Source organism: Saccoglossus kowalevskii, chromosome 6 (assembly GCF_978046115.1).
Source record: "Saccoglossus kowalevskii chromosome 6, keSacKowa6.1, whole genome shotgun sequence".
In the NCBI taxonomy this organism is placed as follows: Eukaryota; Metazoa; Hemichordata; class Enteropneusta; family Harrimaniidae; genus Saccoglossus; species Saccoglossus kowalevskii.
In genome coordinates, this window is record NC_140646.1 from 17818584 (window position 1) to 17842346 (window position 23763).

General features: G+C 34.0%; 1 protein-coding gene across 1 annotated transcript; it reads right to left on the reverse strand.

The window, feature by feature from the left end:
• Positions 1-905: 905 nt before the first annotated feature.
• On the reverse strand, positions 906-23732 carry LOC100376165 (protein VAC14 homolog). The gene is made up of 17 exons (XM_085500135.1): positions 23493-23732; positions 21141-21291; positions 20400-20567; positions 20094-20156; positions 19555-19662; positions 17630-17739; positions 17080-17186; positions 16002-16141; positions 15287-15378; positions 11075-11213; positions 10341-10406; positions 6759-6961; positions 6087-6261; positions 5142-5260; positions 4219-4298; positions 3556-3712; positions 906-1607 (listed from the first exon to the last, which is right to left on the reverse strand). Exons 1-17 carry the CDS (start codon positions 23591-23593, stop codon positions 1454-1456), a joined length of 2133 nt encoding a protein of 710 aa, XP_085356261.1. The 5' UTR covers positions 23594-23732; the 3' UTR covers positions 906-1453.
• Between the last annotated feature and the right edge of the window lie 31 nt (positions 23733-23763).

Below are 23763 nucleotides of genomic sequence, written 5' to 3' on the forward strand. Positions count from 1 at the left end.
AAATGTTCCATCCAAATCCAGGTGTGCCCTCTCATGCCAATCCCTTCTGATTGTTGGCTGCCCTCCTACAACTGTTACTAGCATCCCCAGACTGCCTTCTTTCTAATGCCAAAGTCTAATTTTTTCACAAATGACAAAAAACAAAACAGCATTTGTATTTTTTATTTTGATCTTGAGCTGTATCAAGAAGGAAATTATATTCGTTTGGTCCAGACATAGCTAATGAATTGTTTAAACACTTATAAAAACATACAAAATGTTGCATGGGTTTGAATGACTGCAGTACACACCTCCTAGAGGTCATACATCCTGGCATTGTTGGAGGTATAGAATTTGTCACAATTATGCGATTTTACAAAATATGTAACTGAAGTAACCATAGAAACCATTCAGATAATATCAGGATGTTTTTTTGAAGGGTGAGGTTTTTTTTGGTTAGATGGGTTGGGCGTCATACAAATGTTTCTGTAGCATTATTCTACCGGGCGGGCCGAACATTACAACCTCCAGCGCCTGGGGTAAATACATTAGATCTCAGGAGGAAAACAAGTTATAAATTGATCTGTGATTCAGACATTCTCTTAAAGTTACTAAGCATGCTACTATAACAACCTATATATCATCTGAAAGCTTAGATATAGGTGAATACGGTAGTGCATATGCCGTACTAATGTTTGTCAGGATTACTTGACTGTGGATTGAACTACACACATGTAAATTACAACGTTATTTCATGGAATGTCAATATTACTTAATTTGGCCAATCTTTAAAAAAATATTATTATGAATTATTAGCTAAATCATATTTTTTATAGTTGTTTTTATAGCAACTATTAGATATTTTAAATATATTTAACATTCTCATGACCAAAGGTGTGCTAAAATAATCAGAGCAGACATAAAAATGCAATTGACAGTCCATATTTGTGGTTACTTAAACACATCCAGAAACCATATTTAATTTGCTAGGCTGTACAGATAATTACAACATATTATTCTATTGAGTAATATTAAATCATTTTTTTTAAGACATGGATTCAATATTGTGAAAGAAATCCAAGAAAACAATGACAATTAAGTCCATTAAAGCTAAAACATATTGCTTGCTTGACAAAAATAGAAAATATTTACATACTTTGACAAGACAACCTATTTACATGTATCTATCTATATATATATATATGTACCCAACACCAGTATATTGTGATACAGTAGCATTTTTAGGGTAGTAGATTGACATTCTGGGGTGAAACAATGCAACAATGACAATGAACCTGTTTTTTTGCATCAAGGACTTCGTAAAAGAACAATTTTATTATACCATAATTAGGTAAGTAATATCTCTGATTTTCTACCTCCACATTACATTACGCAACATTTACAGCATCCCTACAAATAATGGAATCACCCAGCTATGACTAATGATTATATAGCACAATAAAAATCGTCATCATTAAAAATCTAATTTCCTGACATATTCTTCAACGTTTCTAGCGCGTGGTCTTTTCGCCTTTGCATGGTCATGTTGAATTTTGATGAAATGCTCTAAAAGTTCGTTGAAATTTATGGTCTTTAAGTAAGGTCTGTCTTCTGGTGACTTTGTTGGTCTGTAGTGAAAAAAAAATGAGAGAAATAATATCATTCAAAATAAGAAAAAGCAAAAATATTTCTACAGCTATCACCTGGCTATTTCATCAACACTTAAAAACCCAATTTCTTTTAATTACTAATTCTGATGAATATTTTTTGATTTCTAAATCATGAGAATTATTAATTTTGCATTCATTTCACAACGATTAATTATTCAGGTTCATTTCTGTGAGTACCACGCGTGTGTGTCTAGCTTGTTTGCTATGCAAATTGTGCATGCTTTGGTTTTGTGAGTGTCTTTTGTTCACAGCAAGAATGCTGTTTGATTTTTGTTTTGAATTTCTTCAGACGTTCTACTGTGGAAAATTATTAATTCATCAATGTTTTCAATGAGTACAGAAAATATTTTGCAGAAAAATAGGAATATATAAATTAAAACCATAATTTCATAAAAAATAAATTTTAATTAATTGACAGAATTTCCTAATAATTCAGGACAACCAATTTATCACACTTACAATAACTAAACAAAATTTTGAGACATGAGGACATCCTTTTGCCAAAGAAACAACGGTAAAATTGATCAAAAAACACCATTTTCATAGATATTTGATCCTTTTTTTCCTCAAAAAGTAATATATCAATCCTTATCTGCGTTTTATGAGTAATGACATAATCAAATAAATCCACATCGTAAAAGTCAATGTAATCTGATTGTCTGCTTTAATGGCAGCCAACTTATCTTACAAAAAAAATATTAATAATAAGGTAACCTCGCCGGGAAAAATTGTGGTTTTTGAAGCTTCTCTATGAGAAATAATTTTGAATTAAAAGGTAGTTGATTGAAACGCATATATATTACAGGGTGTCTCGATCTTGAGTGATATTAATGTATACACTTCCAGGATACTCTTTTTATTGCTTATTTGTTCAGGCTTTCAATGCACACAGACAGGCTATCATTATTTCAACCTACTTTGTACATTGTAACCTGTCAAAATAGACAAAGGAAATTGCTCCATTTAGACATGTCTTGTTTCACGCAGAGTTCTTTTCAGACAGGGTTCAGTTTTCATAAGGTTTGGTTTAGACAGCTTTCCTGGTTCATATGGACGGATTACATACACCGTACATTCATGATGTGCGCTAGAACAAACTTTTTTTTATTAAATAATTGAATAGCCAAAAAAAAGCTTTTATTAGTATCTTTACACAGAAATGTTGGATTATGGTGTTACCTACATCTTATGGACTGAGCAACAAATCCAAAAAAATTCTGTGTTTTCCGTAACCCTAGCTACTAGTATTTTTTCAGGAAATTTTGTTTATGCAAATGAGGATAACATTATTTATTAAATGCGAAGTAGCTATGTTCGTTCCACAAATGTTGTCGTCACGTACTTCCTTTGATGTAGTGATTGACTAGTACCTAGTTACATGAAGGAAATGTATGCTGAAAACTAACATATATGTCAATAGATTTTTCACATCTGCAATTAAACAATGATTATGTTCGAGCTATAATTTACTTTCATCTACCTTCCCGAACACATGCAGGCCAATCATATTGGAATAAAGTAAATAATTAATAAAGTAAAAAGAATATAGTAAACAGTACAGTACAGTACAGTACAGTAGCCCACCTGATTTGCAAAAACATTTAAATAAAATAATAAACACTAGAGGGCGCAATTCATATAACTTTGTAGGCTATCCCAGATATTGACTTTGATGTGGGACTCTTCGGGGCTTAATTTTTGTGTTTTTACCTTGTTTATTTTATTTCTTGTTGAGGTTTTTCATACCAAAAAAAAAAAAAAATGCTTTTCCCACAATAATTTTGGTACATGTATGTTTGCAGACAATGTGCTAAAATATAAAATCATACCTAGTCAGCGATTAATTGTCTATATCGATACTCAAAACACAAAAATTGTTTTAGTAATTTTTCATCAGAATTCTTACCTGTCATCTTTGGGTAAAACCTGGTAATTGGGAACACAATCTAAACGATGCCGTAACATTGTAAATGCTGAGCTCTGAGGTAATAACATTAATAAACCATACAGACTTTTAACTAAATATTGATTATGCTCCACGTCTAGGAGCTGTAACCGCAGATCTGAAATGGGAAAGAGAATGAATTAGTAGAAATACTGCCCTCAGTGTTCAAAAAAAGGAGAGCAAAGAATGAGTCAGAAATACTGCCCTCAAACAAAAAAATCAACAAAAGTTTCAGTACTTTGTTTGATATGTTATAAAAGCCAGTGACCAAGTAGCATGTTCTTTGATTGGCTCGTTGAATCTGTTACATTGTGCTGGAAACACAACATCAAGTTACTAGCTAGGATGCTAGTACTATTTCATTGTCATGTGGTCAGCTATTAACTACGGATTGGTTGAATGAATGTGCTGATCTGATCTGGGGATTTTATGATTATGCGTAATTCCCTGTACACAGCATACAGGCCATGAGACATTTCTGATACATATATACATATATCTGAATGTGTAATGAGATATTACTAGCATGGTAGCTCACCATTTGCTGAGTTGCATCTCTGAATGAATTTTTAAAAAAGAAAATATTGTGTTCTCAATAAAGTCATTCCTATCTATTGTACTTACATGTAAAAATAGGGGACTCTATTAATTGCACTAATTTATCAATCTCTGTTAAGAAAACAACCGTTACTTCTAAGTCACCGCTGCATGGAAAATATACGTGTTAAGAAAAAGAAACACCCAGAAATGACATTCCAGAAAAATAATAACAACATCCTCTATTAATAGATTAACAGGAAACAGACACACTATCAAGACATGAACTATCACGAAGACACACAGAAGACCAAAACAAGAAAATATATACATGGTCATTTTCAATGACATCAATGCATTCTAGTGGGACATCTATATATATTTAAAGCATTTTTAGCACTACTTACTTCCTAGTGTATTACTGTAAATTCTTTGATACACTGGGTTTATGAGTAATTCACATATTCGCAGGAAAGATCAAAGTGACAAGTTTAAATTCCAAACACCTTTTTATAACAGAAAGATTGAGTGGCTACAATTGTAGATCAATCATGAGATGTTCAGATCAACCGAGTTGCCATGGCGACCATTCTACTGAGTACGAGGGTGGTCTAGAGTTGTAATTTGAAATATAACCTGCCTGTTCAATTAGACTGGTTGGAGAATATAAGTGGCTGTGCTAATTGATGAAGTACATTGGTTGATCATAAACTGCATGGGAAAATTAAACTTTAAGGCGATTTGTTCACGATTGTGTCTATGACACATGATTCAAAATTAAAATCCTCATTCCCCAGTCCATAAGAACAAATACTTTCTGCAAATTACCTGTGTTCCAGCTATAAAAAATACATAATTGTACAATGAATAACGGTTTCTGCTGCAAGGGGTTACTACATGGGGCTGAAAACACCCTAAAAACAAGCTGTCTTGCATAGCCCATTTACAGGTTTGATTTGGTGTCACCATGACAACTACATGTCACTATGGCTCATGTTTAGAAAGGATACAATAGGTGAAGCAGATCACATGCATGTTTGTAATTCTGTGTAAGAAAGCACAGCGACACGGTAGCTACAGGACTGTGACACCAAGACTTGTATAAACAGCTGAATAACGCACAGCTTTCCTGAAAATCAAAGAAAAATCAAATTTTAGTTTAATATTTTCTCAAAAATTATATTTTTCACATTGCTATTAAAGCGATGGAGTAGTGATGTGGAGTAGTGGTGTGGTGTCTGTGTGGACTGTGGTTGTATGTATGGAAATAATGTATGGGTGTGGTAGTGTGTGGTACGTGGAGATCATGTGAAATTATGTGGTGTGTGACTTAGTCAGTTTAAACTTTTCACCAACAGTCTAGTTTATAGTCTGCATTTTTCTTCAGACGATTGGGACAAAAATAGCAAAATTCTTCAAAGCACAAACTCATTTCCAGAAATATTGAAAAATACAAGAAAAAAGTGCAGAAAAATTTGGGTGAGAAAGTCTTGGTGGTGAAAAGGTTAACACATTATCTGCAGACGCTGTGTTTTCTCATTCATTATGGCTAACCATATACTGTGGAATACTTTATTTTCGCTGGAATTAATTTTCGCTGAAAAGGCTTTTTGGTCGTTTTGCTTGGAATTTATTTTCACTGATTTTGGATGAGATTAATGTAAAATATAGGGAAAAATGTATATTCGCTGGATTTTATTTTCACGGAATCATTCCTTCAGTGAAAATAGCGAAAATAAATTCCAAGCGAAAATAAAGTATTCTACAGTAGCTGGTTTCAGTAGGTGATGTGTCAGAGGCTGGTTGCATAATAATATGTATACTATACTATGCAACATGATTAAAAATTGAAAACTGTATTCCCCAGTCCATAAGAATAAATATTTTCTGCCATAATTCGATCATAGTACCATGGTGAACATAAACATATAAAACTAAAATCTAATTGGACTCACTTTGGTTTTCAAATCCTTTAATTGTAATCTCAAATCCAATAACTCTGTAGATGTCAACAGTATACTGTTCAATGTCTGGACCATACTGGAGGCAAACTTCAATTCTTCCTCATGTATTAAAATTTCAGATAAAGCTTTATAAATATCTTCAGAATTCAAAAGTAAACACAGCTGCCTGTAAGATGAACGTTACACATGAGATGTCTATATTTATACCTCACAGCAAATCCCTAATCATCCGCAAGACCGCCTAAAAGGTCACACATCCTGGTACTATCTGGGGTAAAAATTTATGAGAATTTCTCAATTTTTTTCACCAAAAATGCAAGCAGTTGTCATTGACATTTAACAACAGTCAAAAACTGATGTAAACTATTGAAAATTATTGCTGCTATTGGTTGGGAATATTCCCTGAAGTACCGGGATATGTGACCTTTACACTCTGACCTCATCAATAACCTCCCTGTACCCATTAACATTTTTGTACACAATATCTATCAATATCTTACTTCTTGTCTAATTACATCATTTTAAAAACTTTTGCAAATATGTAAACTATGAATACAATATGTAATTGTTGATTTTGAACTATGACCTCAAAAGCTTTCAGTGCATTATGGGAGATTTATGTTAATTATCTCTATATAAGCAATAAGCTGACGAGTGGATTACCTGATAATAAAAGATCCTCTATCTTCTAGTAAATGTTTGTCAGTACTGAATAATTTCATTAAATTCACCATGAATTTTGTGAAGTATACATTCATTCCTGGCACTGGTTCCACGCTGGAACCACCCACATCTTTGCAGTCCTTGCCGGCACCAGCAGTTGATGATGCAATCTCTGCCAATACTTCTATATCCAGCAGAACAACCTTGGTACAATAAAATAGAAGACATGAACAAACTCTGGAAATGATTTGAATTATTATAAGTAGCGCATGTGCTTACATAAATGTCAAAATAAGTTATACAGTCAAACCTGTCTAAAAAGGACAGTCAGTGGACTGAGCCAAACTATCCTTTATAGACAGCTGGTCTTTATATGAAGGGTGGCCTAGTTTATTGATGAATATTTAATAACGGTGGGGATTTTAAGGGAGATCATAAGGTAAACAGACAAGCAAACATCCATATTGTACAATAAATAAAAACAATAATAAATAGTGTGTTATTTTTATTTACATTATTAAATATTAATTTTACTACATTGTTACTAAATAAATTATTTTTTTCAGTTTTATTTGTTTAGATAATTATACAGCTTTACTTTTTTTTTTTTTTTACAAATTATGTCCTGTAAATTCAGAAGCTGTTTTAACATATCTTCGTGCCCTCGTTGTAAAGCAAACTGTTTAAAATCTTCAACTGTTTCTTCAGCTCCAGCTGAGCTGGAGGTAGTTGTTTTGGCATCATTTTCTTTGTCACTTTCATCACCACTGTCATCATCATTGTTGTCGGTAGCCAACAACTGCACAGCTGATTGTTCCCAATCAGTGTCAGTGTTGCATATTGCAAGGTCATTGTCAATATCAACCAAATCCTGCAAAGAACAACCAAACAAGTCATGTGCTGCTGCATCCAAGAACTAATCAGTTTCTTCCTCTTCAGGATTATCAGCAATATCCTGGTCTGAAGGGAAACCAGATTTCTTAAAACACTTCACTATGGTGGATTCATCAACATCTTGCCAGGCTCGCTGAATCCAGTAGATCGCCTCCAGCATGTTTGTTGACTTAACAGTCTCTGGACCAAACACTGATTTATCAGTGTCCATCTTTGTGATGATGTGTTGCAGTTGTTCCTTGCGAAATTTCAACTTCAGTGCCTGAATTACTCCTTGATCCATTGGGGGGGGGGGGGACTTCTGCTTCAGATTACGAGGTCTGAAGTTTGGATGGCATGTGGCATTGTCCAGGAAAAGAATTGCCTTTCTCTTCTGTCCACATTCAGAAGTTTTCTGTCAAACTTGCACATCCAATCCTCAAACACTGCTGAGGTCATCCATGCTTTTTTGTTAGCATGGTATAATACAGGAAGTGTTTTTGGGTTAATGTTCGTTTGTTTAATTGACTTTCCGATGATCAGTGACTTCTCTATTTCTCCATCCATATTTGTACATAACATGAATGAAGTCGTCTCCCATGAAATACTTTTGTCAGTTGTTCTTTTAAAAAACAAACATGTTTCATCCATTTTGAAAATGTCTCTGGGATCATACCCTTCACAAATTGCTGGTAGACTCTCGTTCCATTCATCCATCACTTAACCACTAACATCACCAATTTCACCATTCATCTTGCCAAAAACAATGCTGTGTCTTTTATAGAATCAGTGGGGACATTATTTTCATATTCTTCCATAACTTCTGCAGTTCTTTTTACAATGCAGCCAATCTGAGTCTTTCCTAATCCCAACTGTTCTGCTATCACCCGAGTACTCTTTCCTTTGTCATGAAGTTGGACAACCACTACTCTCCCTCCTGAAGTCTATGTTTTTTGATTAGGTAAAAGCTTGTCATAATAATAATTATTATACATCTATCACTATAACGCCATAAGTTACAGCATGCCGTAATTTTGCGGTGTTTTACAGAGTATTTTCATCCTACCATATAAGGAAATGCAAATTCCAAATATGGAATGATTACGCGCGTAAGTGTGCTCCAATAAAAAAACAAAACATGGTTGCAGCCAGGGATTGACCTGACTCCACACAAAAAAGTTTGCTGACTCTGTTCTAAACTTTTTGGATTTCGGCATTCCCATGATATATCCTTGGATGGAAAAGATGTATACTAATAAGGTTATTATGAGGATACCTCAAAGTATGCACTTAGACAGTACGCCGTCAAATCGACCTTCGCTGCGCGTCGGTCGATACTTCCGCTGTTCTGTCCTTGTGCATACTTTGTGGTATCCTCGTAATAACCTCATAGTATTCTCGATAGGTGCTAGGATGATGTATACACAATGATCACTGGAGCCAAGTGATTCTGCTCATGTATATATGGCATAAGAACAATGCAAACCTATCAATGATCGGCGTTTCACCTCGATCTTTCACACTCTCGCCAGTACTTTATTAATAATACCGGTAGCAACACTTTCCCAGCACAGATGGTGATTAGTATCATCATTAGTACAGCAGATAGTACACAGGAAACAACCATGCATAAAAAAAGAAGAAGCATAGAAAATTTTCTGAAATCATAATGACAGCTGCAAAAACAGAAACTAGGTTTGAACCACGAAGATGTATGGTACATAGTTTTGCAGTTCAAAGTTGCAAGCATCAATGTATCAAAACTGCCCAAAATAAACGGCTCTTACTTAATTCAATTCTTTAGTTTTAGTTCACTTGAAGCATTAATTTGTTGGTAAAATAGTGATGACATCTTTCCATTCTCCAGACGTTATTCAGCATGCCATATTCGCAACTTTACACCCGAAAGGTGTGATCGAAAGAAAGATTGCACTAGTGATCATGCGACTGCTTTCCTGTTAGCGATTTGCAAGTAGCTATTGTCTCTTTGCTGCAAATTTGTCTACAATAGGGTGGTTGTTGGTTGCATTGGGCATATTGTCGCTACATATCCAGTGTCGTAAACATGTAAATTGTGAAGGGACTGCATGAAGGTGGTCGCTCTGCACAGGTGGTCGTTAACACAGGTTTGACTGTATTTGAATAATCCATTGTACAATAAAGGCAAATGTTTTGTTACATTTACTTCTAACGGAGTAGTCTGACAAGGTCGCGCGAGTTGTGCCGTCCGCGGTGCTCAAACTCAACACATCCCTGATAGAACAATGTAGTGTTTCACTTCCCACAACGATTTTTTGTCAATACCAATCAAATTGCAGGACTGTCAGATAATGACAGCCATCAAAGAGTAAACATTGAGTTTATTCCCGCCCAATGTTTATCATCTTGTTGAAAACAGTCTGCGATTTTTGCCGACAATGCAAACACAGCTTTGATTGTCGGTGTTACCATGACCACCAAAATGAATATTCATTGAAACTCATTGCAAGTAAGTGTGAACTTTGCGAATTCAGAGTATTGATCTTGCCGACAAGAATTACACTATTTTGTCAGAGACTAATGCCGTTCGGCTGGCGAGGGTGCCACTCGCGCCTACATGTCAGGCTACTCATGGAGATGTGCTTCTAATAGAGCTAATATGGTAAATTAATGATTCTAAAACAATCACAATTTTGCTTATTTTCTACAAAATCAAAAGATCAAACTTACCTCATCTGAAGTATCAGATAATGTTTTCAACAGAACAGGGAACAATTCTTCAACATGATTAAAAATCTACAAGAGAAGATAAATTTTCCTCAAATGTGATATGAGCGACACAGTGCAAAGTTTGTAGTAAGAATTGTTTAGAGCTACGAATATGAATCTCATATACTCTGTGCATGTGACTGCATACCATTTTCGATATGATGCACCACGGATGCAGAGATTTCTATAGTTATGCTCATTCCCTGGCACGTCAGTGACACAACAGAAATTAATACAATGATATTGAAAATACATCTACATGTATTAGTTAAGAATTTTGTCAACAAACTCGCCCAACTTGATTTTTAGAATTCCATTTTGACCCTATTCGCCTCATTAGAAAGTACACTGCTGCATACATATCCAAAATGTTACCTTATTTGGAGCTTTTATATGTAAATGATAAATTTATTACCTTATTTGGAGTTTTTATATGTAAATGATCAATTTATTACCTTATTTGGAATTTTTATATGTAAATGATAAATCTATTACCTTATTTGGAGTTTTTATATGTAAATGATAAATCCATCACCTTATTTAGAGTTTTTATATGTAAAGGATAAATCCATTACCATATTTGGAGTTTTTATATGTAAATGATCAATTTATTACCTTATTTGGAGTTTTTATATGTAAATGATTAATCCATTACCTTATTTGGAGTTTTTATATGTAAATGATAAATCCATTACCTTATTTGGAGTTTTTATATGTAAATGATAAATCCATTTCAAGACTGCCATCCTAGTTTGCATTGATGTATGTAATAAATGCCTTGTTAACACGTCCACCATTGGTGCCAACTCTAATTTCACATAAACTTGATGGTGACTAGAAAGAAATTTGTACACAAAATTGACATTCGGATATTTAAAACGATTAATTACAAAATACTCTTTTTATGAGATGAAATGCAAATCATTGGCAGCAGCAAAACTCCATTTTGATAACCTGATCTTATCCCGGTTATTTCTAGACAGGTATCTGATGAAATGGATGTGTATTTTTAAGTATAGCTTACATGCTGCTAGTCACCAGACTATACACCAGAAATGAATAACATCGTTCACGATCGTCAACAAGTAGCATTGAAGCATAGTTCACACTCCATTCCCGATAGTCACAATTGACATCGTGATTATTCAAACAAGCAGCTTCTCAGCTGAGATAGCTCCGCTGTTAGCAATACACATTTCAATTAAAGAACAGAAGATATCATTAGGAAAAGAACAATATGTATAGTATCAAAGCAATCTGACTTGCAGTTTTCAAAAAGTAGTTGATAATATCACTTTTTATTAAAAATGACAAAAATATTCACCAAAATTAGAGGATTGAAGATATCATCATGAAATGAACAATCTGGGAGAGGTCTACCCAAGGTACATATACACCAAGTATCAAATCATTCAAGCTCGTAGTTTTCAAGAAGAAGTCGAAAAAGTAAAACATTGACACGAATGACGACGGACAATCACTCGTATGATAAGCTCCACTCGACAAAGTCGACAGTGGAGCTAAAAAGTGAAACAATGTCAATGAATAGTTTCCTGCATTGACAGTCAAATTTGGGGCATTTCAGAAGGGGTCGGCACTAAGTCAAACACAACTTCAATCAAAGAAAGCTTAGAAAGAACTCCCATGTGCTGAGAGTATTGGAGACACATTAAATATAATTCGAAATTACTTAGCTGAAAACTAATTATGCAAATCAGAAAATTAATATGACCAGATTTGAGTGTAAAACTAATGAGGTCTGCGCAATGTAACAGAACCAAAAAATTATGAATTATTTTGCTTATTAGGGAATTAATATGAACAGATTTTTACCCCAAACTAATTAGGTTTGTACATTGTCCTAGAGCATCTTTGTACTAAGTTTCATTGAAATGGAATAATTAACACCGCGAAAACTCCAAAATTTCGACCCCTCTAAAAATTTGACCGCCTATTTATTTGCCGGGTTTCGGTGTTTTATTTACCTCCAAATTTTCGACTCCACTAAAAATTGCCGACTCATTCTTATTCGAAAATTGCGACCAGTTTTAGTTTTCCCCCAAACGAAAAAAAAACCAATGTGAGCGTTCAAACGGGACCTTCCTCAAAGGCATGAATCCGGGTTTCTGATTGACTGAGAGATTTTTATTTTATTGGTAACGAAAATATATTCTAAATAAACGAAGTTTCAAATAAAAACGAACACAAAAATCTCGGCATGCTGCGTTTCTGAATTGTTGATTATTACTGTACTCAGTAGTGATTATAATAATGTACACAAAATAAATTTGTTGAATGGTTATGAAATACAAATAAAAGTCAACTTAGTTTCATCGTAAGCGAATGATTCCGGTCTCGTATAAACGTTTGATGCTGTAGGATATCCGCCATGTTCTCTTAGGTCAAATAGGTCAAATCGCTAATTAACCAATCAAAAAGCTGGATGATGCGAAAACGGCATGATTTTTTTTAAATAAAAAAATTAGTTGTTTTTAAAAAATAAACTGGTCATCTGAAGAATAATTTAACATTGTTCACAGTGATAACAGCTCATTCTCGAAAGGAAGCTTACCCGCTCACGCTAGTCACGATAAAAATCATACACGTGTACTCTTGAATAGACAGACGTCAATGACTACGGTAAAACTTAGACTCTATTTTAGCCGGCAGGATTGATTGAAATGTCCGAAAAATGACGCCAAAATACACCTTAAAAGTCCCATTTTATTTTCTTAAATCCCATTATATTTTTTAATCCAAGGGCGAATTTACGGCAGAATTTGGTCCCTCAAATCACCGGTACGGTGCTCAAATAAGGGACACGTGAGCTTTGATTCTAACCGGATACATTGCACTGGGTCGGGGAGATCGTTTGCTAAACTTCCATGTATCTTTTGTCCAATGGGTACCTGTACTTCGAACATTCACAAGTTTTCCTAGGTAGTGCGAGACAGCTTTGTCTTTTGACCTATTAGTTTTGTGCTGACCTCTTCTCCGCGTCTTGATGTTTTGTTTTGCTTGTCATAATACTCACTGATTGATGACTTTGTTTAGATTTTGAGTTACAACTCGGCCACGACCTTTGCTTTTACCGTGAAACATGAGGAAGTTTACGTCAATTGACGGACATTGCATTTTTTAAAAACTAATGAAGCACACTGTCTATCATCCCCATTTTTTTTTGCTGATTTCTATTCTGAAAAATTCGACCGTCCGAAAATGCACCTTAATTTTGACTCTAAAAACACGTCACATTTCTAACACAAATTATTTAAAACCAGTCGAAATTTTGGAGTTTTTACGGTACTTTAGATATCAGTGTGAAAGATTAAAATTGGTTAATTATGCAAATTAGGTAATTAATATGTACAGATTTTAACCCACAATTATTCAGGTCTGTCTATTGTCCTACAGCATCCATGTACATTCATTGATATGTGATGTATAGTACCTGAGATATCAGTGTGAAAGTTGGTTAATTATGCAAATTAGGTGATTAATATGCACAAATATTTACCGGAAACTAATTGGGTCTGCATAATTCTAGCTTCATTGAAATATGATGATTAGTACTTTAGATATCAGTAGAAAAGCTGAAAATTAATTATGCAAATTAGGTAATTAATATGCACAATTATTTACCCTAAAACTAATCAGGTCTCTGCATAGTCCTAAAGGATCTAGGTACCAAGTTTCATTGAAATGCGATGATTAGTACTTGAGATACCCATGGAAAAGCTGAAAATTAACTAATTATGCAAATTAGGTGATTAATATGCACAAATATTTATCGAAAACAATCAATCTCTGCATAGTCCTTGAGTATGTAAGTACCAAGTTTCATTGAAATGTAATGCTAACTACTTATATCAAATGCTGAAAATTAATTAATTATGCAAATTAGGTAATTAATATGTACTGATATTACCATAAAAACTATCAGGTCTGTGCAGTGTCGTATGACATCTATGTACCAAGTTTCATTGAAATGTGATGATTAGTACTTGAGATATCAGTGGAAAAACCGAAAATTGACTAATCATTATGCAAATTAGGTAATTAGTATCCACGGATTATTACCAAAAACTAATCAAAACCTAGCATTAGTTCAGAGCATCTATGTACCAAGTTTCATCAAAATCCAATGAGTGGTTGTTTAGATATCAGTGGAACAGTCATGGAACCACTAAAAAATAGCTAATTATCATGCAAATTAGGTAATTAATATGCACGGATTTTTACCAAAAATTAATCAAATCTGCGCATATGTTCAGAGCATCTATGTACCAAGTTTCATCAAAATCCAATGAGTGGTTCTTTAGATATCAGTGGAACAGTCATAGAACAGCTAAAAATTAGCTAATTATCATGCAAATTAGGTAATTAACGAGCATGGATTTTTACCAAAACCTAATCAAATCTGCGCATTGGCCCAGAGCATCTATGCACCAAGTTTCATCAAAAACCAATGTATGGTTCTTGAGATAGTAGTGGAACAGTCGGACACACATACACACATACACACATACACACATACACACATACAGACACACTAACTGCAAAGACTCCCATTTTGTGCTTCGCACATGGGAGTCAAAAATAGAATTCTATCAAAAGAGGGGGGGGGGAGGGTAGGCGCTTAGTCAAGCATGGGTGCTAAGTTGGATACGTTAAGTATTATCACACAAATAAAGTACATTATTTACATTATTTTTGCTGGAATTAATTTTCACTGAAAAGACTTTTTTGGGCGTTTTGTATGGAATTTATTTTCACTGATTTTTGACGAGTGGAATGTAAAACATAGGAAAAAAGGTATATTTGCTGGATCTTATTTTCACTGAAAGATTATTTCAAAATAAATTCAAAGCAAAAATAAAGTATTCTACAGTATATCAAAAGAATACCTTGTACTTGTGCTGTCTTCAGTGTCTTTATCATCATCTGGTGTTATTAGTCTCATTAGTGTTTGATTCACTGTCTTGGCAACTTCTTTTACATCTAACACAGAGTTAAGAAGCCACATGTATACCTTTGTTCATGCTAGTACTGTAAAAACTATATTAAAAGCTGTGTTTTCTATTGGTACAATGCAACAGAGAGGATGCAGCTTCTATTAGAGTATCTACAGAAATGAGATATTGTGATTTTTTTGGTTCTCAATTGTTCCAAAAGAATGGATGTGACTTCTATCAGGAATGCGGCTTCTAATACAGATTTTAAGGTACAAAGGATGTTGGTTCTTAAGTTTAGCAACCTGGTATATTTGTATCACTTTATATATTTTCAAACAATATAAAAAGTAGTGGATACACTGTCATAATTACTAAAAACTGCATAATTTTCACGATTTGATATTCATGAAGACAAAATTTTGCTAAAGTCGCTGACACTCGCGTTGGATGACCCCAGAAAAATATTCAGTGCTAGAAAATTACATGATTTTTCCTGACTTGTAAAATTCTCATAAAATTGTCTCAGTTTACAGTATTTAAACATTTTTTAAAAATAAATCTGCAAAAACCACAATTAATCTATGTCTGGTTTGTATGATTACCAAAAACATTAAAATTAAAAGAGTAATAAAATAATAGTGTGATGCAACATAAAAATGTAAAGGATATTTTTCTTTTTATCATCTTCATAAGCAACACATGGCAATATGGCAGTGAGAAGTCCTGACGAGTACGGTAACATAGTCCTACCGGCAATTGTTAAGAACTCCTTCAACCATGTGATAGCTGTAAACTGTATCAAAGCATCTAAATAATAAAATAACATTATTATTACAATTATTAGTAGTATTATGAGGTTATTACGAGAATACCTCGAAGAATGCACGAAGACAGTACAGCTGGACTATCGACTGATGCTAGGTGTACTGTCTGAGTGCATAATTTGAGGTATTCTCGTAATATCCTTATTATTATTATACATCTTTTCCTTTCAGGGATACAACATGGGAATGCCGAAATCTAAAAAATTTAGAACAGAATCAGTGAACTTCTTTGTGTGGAGTCCAGTCAAACCCTGATGGCAGCCATGTTTGTTTTTAGAGACCGCTTACATGTGTAATCATTTCATATTTGAAATTCGCATTTCCTTATATGGTGCAATGAAAATACCCCGTAAACTACCGCAAAATTACGGCACTCTGTAACTTATGGTGTTACGGTGACAGATGTATAATAATGATGTGCCATATATTAATTAACATGTTGGTTTCAGCAAAAAAAATAAAAAAATATATCATACTCTCTGCAGTACAATGAGCAATAAGAGCTAACATTAGCCTAGAAACAGATATCCTACTATAACAAATAGTACAAATGTAATTATATGAAGTAAAGTTGGTATAATATAATAGGAATAAATATATAATACAGCTAAACTTCTTTACCTCACATTTAAGAAATGAGACACCCTTCCCAGATTATATTAATTATTTTGTCTTATAGATAGTGTGCTCCCTCAAGTATTGTAGATTTAATGATATTACTAATGATAGTGTCATGTAGTATGGAATAAACTTATTAAATAATAGGAATGAACAACCACTGCAGACACGTATACGACTTGATACTGCACAGATGACTTCAAATATGCACTCGTCTGCAATTCTCTTCATATATATTGTGAATACCGGTAGTGCAATATCTTGTGGTATACGCAACTGCAAGGTTGATCATTTCTTAAATACCTTGTGACTGAGAATGGGTTGTCAAAATATTAACCATGGCAGCAAAATCTACACTGTTTGGAGACTTTTTAATTTCCAGCAGAAACTCAGCAAGCGCAGATTCACACCTACAGGAAAAAACAATACAAGTAGATATTAAGTGAATGAATAAATATTTCTCACTTTTATTTACAATCACTATAATTTCAGTATCACATACAAGTTTTTGTCTTGTTTTTCATCTTCAGTTTCATATCAAAAATGGGGATTTTGTATTGTAGGCATACATGTCACCTTTGAAAGTTTTCAAATTGTTCGTAAAATATATGACTCATGTTTTTTATTCATATATTTATTAACAAAATATGAACTTGTTTAGTCTTTGATTATAAATGTAGATTACTGGACGTCACATGGGGAAGGGGTTAAGATTCAAGAAACTTGTGAAAAAAAAACATTGCAGAAAACTGTCTCAGCCTCAATAATTTAGCAAGGAATATACAGATTATTGAATTAACATTATGTATTTAACTAACAGATTATTAATATAATATCATGGTACGGTACTTACATTTTTCTAATTTCTTTACTCTGATCACCAAGTATATGAAACATGCCATCCAGAATTTCAGGTAGAAAGACCAACATATCAATATGGGGTACTGAATCTAATACAGTAACCTGAATAGGAAAGTAATTGCAACAACTGTATAAGTTGGAAGACGAATATATAAATATTACGCACTGAATCCAATATAATGACCTGAATAGGAAAGTGATTGCAAAAACTACATAAATGGATGGGGTAAAGAACCCCAACCCATAGTAAAACCGAATAGAAATGTAATTGTAAAATTTGAGTAAGTTTTAGGAAAATATCAAATAAGGTACTGAATCCAATACAGTACAAATCAAAAAATTATTGCAATATATGCATGTGCACAGACCCTTGGATCTATAATCTGAGCAAGTACGAATTCCTAAAAAGTGATACTTCATATACATCACAAATGGCAATTATATTTAATACTTGTCCAAATTCAAAAAAAGTCCAAAATTGTTTTCCTATACAGTGTTCTCCACAAGGGGTTTTAGGTGGGCGGCCCGCCCATCAAGTTTTACGGCCGCCTAGTAACTCTCAACACCCGCCCACCAACGTACATCCAGCTGAAATTATTTGTAAAAAGCTTGCATTGTTCTTCCCAAGCCTAAACAAAAGAGTAGTTGCCCAACCCTTTATTTTGCTATTGTTTCAAGAGTCCAAACATAAACAATGACCACAGGAAGTCTGCAAGCAGTTATCAAGTGTATTCATGGCAATGTGTCAATCGCCTGAATTCATCGTCGCCCGACATTGTTGCCACTTATTGCTCACGATACGCAACTACAGTGGTTTCAATTTACAGCTGTATTTTTAATAATCGTCTTCCAATCACGAAAGAAAGAATTAAATACGAACGAAATGTATATGCACAGAAAATAAACAAATATATTAGCATATTGCACGTAAACTCGAACAAAAATTTAAATTCTAGCCGTATTTACAACGTTCGCTCGATTTTCATCGTGAAAACAGCATGGAGAAAGCAAACTGGTGACCTTTTGACCTACCCCATTCAACGACCGTCGGCCACCCACCGGTGTTGGCGCTGTAACGATTTAGTATCTAAGTTGCATAGAGGAGCAGCGCATTCTGGGTGTTCGTGTACTGAATTTGGAAAGCGGTAATAAACATCAAACAAGGCTGCCGGATTAGTTTACCGCGAGTATTTGTAATTGAATAATATTTTAGTTATCTTTTCCACGTACTTTTTTCATTTATCCATTTTTTATGTCTAATCTTTCGAGAACATAGCAGATTCTTTTATTTTGCCAATTGCTAGCATTTTTCTTGAATCCCAAAACAACGTGTGAAAACGCAACGTATCGTGACCGTACATGCGTAAATGCATCTTACCGTCCGTTGGCACGGGTGAGTACTGATGCCACAAATAAAAAATGTTATGAGTTTTATTTTTACAAATCGTCTGTTTTGGCGTCGGGAACAAATCACCTCGTATATTTTCTACATTATAACTCGTACTTGCTCTTGTGGTTACTCGAATTGCATTTCTTGAATGCAGAATAATTTGCGAACGTATAAATCACCGATTTCAAACTTTTTGCATTTCGTAAATATTAATAGTGACCAATCTGTTCGTATTTCAAAAAATTGTAACATGTTTCAATTAAATTAAAAAGAGAATAGTAAATAACTTAGTGTGTATTGCATTTCATAACATAAATGCTAGAAAGATGTATGTAAATGACATGCAAATTAATATGCAAATTTATGCTAATTAGGCCGCCCACCAGCTATTTTGGATTGTGGAGAACACTGCTATAAAAAGTTTGAGGCCAAGTGTGTGCATATTTACTCTACTTTTAATTCAAATGAAACGTTAAAGATTTTACCAAAAAATAGATGATCGCTGTTCTGAAGTTAGGACTACTTACCCAGGACACTATAAACTGTCTGGCAAATGAATTTGTTGTGTAAATCCTTTCTCTCAGTAGTGGAATGAATGCAACCAAATCAAAAGACAATGATTCTGTTACTATATCCTATAAATAAATGAAAATATATTAGTATATATTATTGAAAACATTCCAAATAAATTAAATAAGCAAATTGATTTGAAATAGAATCTTGCATTCAAACCAACCTGGAATGAGTGTCACATTAGGTCAAATAATATTCTCGCATGAATATGCCTCCGCATCAACTTCAAAGGTTTGCCAAGTTAAAAAACAGCGTTGATCAATCGTAAGCTTTTTGTTGGTGACATTTCATCAGAAATAAATAAAAAGTAATATGTCTTGCATAAAAAATGTGGAATTAGAGAACCAACAAGAAATCTTGATCAGAAGCCAATTCAGAAATGATCAACATTAAAAATAGATAGAAAACCTGCAAAAATGCACATATCTGTCAAATGCATGATGGCGGCGATGACAGGAGTTTTGGGGGCGAGGGATTTGGATTCACGTATTACCTTCATCAATCTATCTAGCAATTCAGAACCATTCTTGACATTCAGATCAGGATCAGCCGCCAACTAGAACAACAAATGAAGAATTCATCATTATTATTGTTGTTCTACTTCAAAGCTTCAAACCCTTACCATTTCAGGTGAAATGCATTACTGTACCTGCTGAAACATCACACCACTTTGGAGATAGATCATAAGAAATTTTGGGTGGGAAAGGGTGCTTGGAAGTTAGGGGTATTTTTTTCCTTCATTACCATGACGAGTACTAATTCAAATATATTTTCTGTACAGTTACTATGAATATGTTACCTTACTGAGACCATCAAATACTTCATTGAAGAACGGTAACACACATCCTCTGGCAACTTTGACAATATTATACAGGGCTTCACATGCATAGTATCGCACACGACTGTCCGGATCTAAGAAACATGCCAATACTGGACGTATCAGTTCAGCCAAATAATTACAGGACTCCTATAAAAGATTATAAAAAAAATATTCTACAAATAACAGAAATTCAAATTTGAGACAGCAGTCAGAACTAGTGCATTGTATACATGTACAGTTTTGGTTTTACCTAGCCATACATCCCATCAAGTGTTAATAAGATAAGGGTATGCAACATATATATATGTATGAATGAATCACTACACTAAAAGAGTGATCTTAAAAACCATCTTACTATAGTTGTAAATAAGCGTAAGAATATCAGTTGCCCAATATGCCTATACAGTCACATATGATTTTATTTTTTCTTGAAGACCTCTCTCTCCAGCAATCAACAAAGTGACTCAATTTAATGTTTTAGAATGAAATTTCGACTCAGGATCCCTACAAAGTCAACTGCACACTGGTCTCATATGGCACTTTACTCAGATAACAAATGAGATCTGTTAAAATAAAAATAGCCTGCACTAGTAATGCTCAGTAATCATACTGTAATTCACTTGATTGTGATTTTCCCCAACTTGCAATGATTTGACACGTGCGAAATACTGTTCACAGTATTCATTCAAAATTAATCAATAATATTTGACTACTACATACCTTCCCTAATGCAATAGCGCTGGCTGCCAGACCAATCAGACCACCTTTCCGGCCATTAGGATTATGTGACATGGCAAATTCATTGGTTAAAACAGAAATCAATTTTTTAATCTGTTCTGTGTTGTTTGATGCTACATATTCCTTGACCATTCTGTTGATGAAAAACAAAATGCAGATCAGAAAAGCCATGCATGGCACAGTCCCAGTTAGTTATCAAATTTAAAACATAAAGCTTTGTTTATAGTAATATAGCTGGAATATAAACATGTCAGGAATATGATGATTGTTTAACATTTAAATGATTGACATTTGTATCTGATCGTCAAACGAGTATTAAGAGACATTGCTCTGGAACAGCATTAATTAAAACAAAATCAGCCATTATGAATATATGTAAAATGAATATATGAAATTTAAACATAGTCAGTCAAAGCATGTCAGAGATATGGCTCTAAAAGCCCATTCATTAAAACAAAATGGCCACGAGTCAGCCATTCAGAATCTGATCTAAAAAATAAAACAAATTTTTTAGCACAAAAATAGCCACCATTAGGCCACTTTGAAAAGGATCGTCAAACCAATATATCCGTATATCTGTGACATGATGTATAATGAATATTAAAAATTTGAACATAATCAGTCAAAACAAGTCAGACATGTGGGGTCTGGAAACCCATTCATTAAAATAAAATGGCCACCGGACAGCCATTTTGAGTCTGATCTGAAAAATAAAATGATGTGCATCAGGAACTCGTAATGTCTAATGTATGTACCAAGTTTGAATGAAATCCATCCAGAAATGCCAGAAATGCTTGATATTTGATGATTTTTTAGCACAAAAATGACAACCATTCGGCCATTTTGAATAGGATCGTCAAACCAATATACCTGTCTATCTATGACATGATGTATAATGAATATTTAAAATTTGAACATAATCAGTCAAAACAAGTTGGAAATATGGGTCTAGAAGCCCATTCATTAAAACAAAATGGCCGCCAGTCGGCCATTTTGAATGTTATCTGAAAAACAAAATTATTTGCATCAAGGTCGCATAATGTCTAATGTATATATCAAGTTTGAACAAAATCCATCTGTAAACAGCCGAGAAATGCTTGATTTTTAGGATTTTTTAGCACAAAAATGGCCGCCATTCGGCCATCTGGATTCAGATCGTAAAAGAAAATGATGTTCATCAAGGTCCTATAATGTCCAACGTATATACAAGGTTTGAACAAAATCCATCTGTAAACAGCCGGGAAATGCTTGATTTTGATGATTTTTAGTACAAAAATGGCCGCCATTCGGACATCTTGAATCAGATCGTGAAACAAATTGACGTGCATATGTATGATATCATGTATGATGTATGTGTGAAGTTTGATTGTGATTGGTCCAGGCATTTCTAAGATACAGGCCGGACGCATGCACACACAGAGGTCAAAACGTAACTAAAAATAAGTTGTATCCGGGATTTTTTAGTCATATCTGACAAGAACTGGTGTGAATATAAAACATTTTTACTGGAACTACAATTTGGAATGTCCTTGGATTTGGATAAATAAAAATCATTAATAAATGAGAATGTGTGTTGTTAAAATGATTTGTATACATATTCACAAAAATATTTCATGTTTCCTTGTTTGGATTCCAACTTGCGCCCCTTTTGATAATGGTATGATTGGCGCGTGGAAATCTTACATCAAAGTTAAAAATTCATACAGCAAACATATCTTTCTTCCTATATTTTACATTCAACTTGTTCAAAATCAGTGTAAATAAATTCCATACAAAATTCCCAAAATGTTATTTCAGCGAAAATTAATTCCAACTAAAATAAAGTATTCTACAGTAAAGCATAAGGGATGAATGCAGTTTACGTTTCCAGACACACTTTATAAACTGGTAGTTGTAATGAAAGTGTGACCAACCATACTTTTCATAACGTAATAAATCTACATGGCAGAAAACAAGAAACTTAGCAGCAAATCCAGACTACCAAGTACCAGTGGCACAGTAATCAGGTAACCAGGCTACTTCATAGGGGGCGTGTCATTTTTATTCCACCTGCATAGATTATGGCAATCCTGACAATGAGTTACGAATACCACTCTAAATATCACGTGTTTGACACAAACGTGTTCCTAGACGAACTCCTTGAGCGGCCCACCAATCAATGGTCCAATTATCAAGTTTTGTGTATTTTGATATGCTAGTACTACTGGATAATTTGAGAAACAACAAAACATTTAAGCACTTACTCAGGTTTTAAATCATCCGAATAACGATGTATATGAAAGTAAACATTCACGGGAATATATACATAGAGAAAACGTATTAATCGGAACTTACTTCTCTATTTCCAAGGCAGCGACTTTTCGTTTATCGTACAACTTGTCATTTAGTGCTCGAACGCAAGCGGCATTTAGCGGCGCAAAATCCCTTTCCGACATATTAATTTATAAAACTGGCAGCCAACAGAGTGTAAGAGATACAGACAGTATATCAAAAGCGAATCTCAGACGGGTCACAATGTTCAAAATATATGGTCACTCGCACTCTCCCTGCATGAGCGCCGCCATTATGAATTGATTATTGGCTGATCCGTGGAAATGTTTTACTC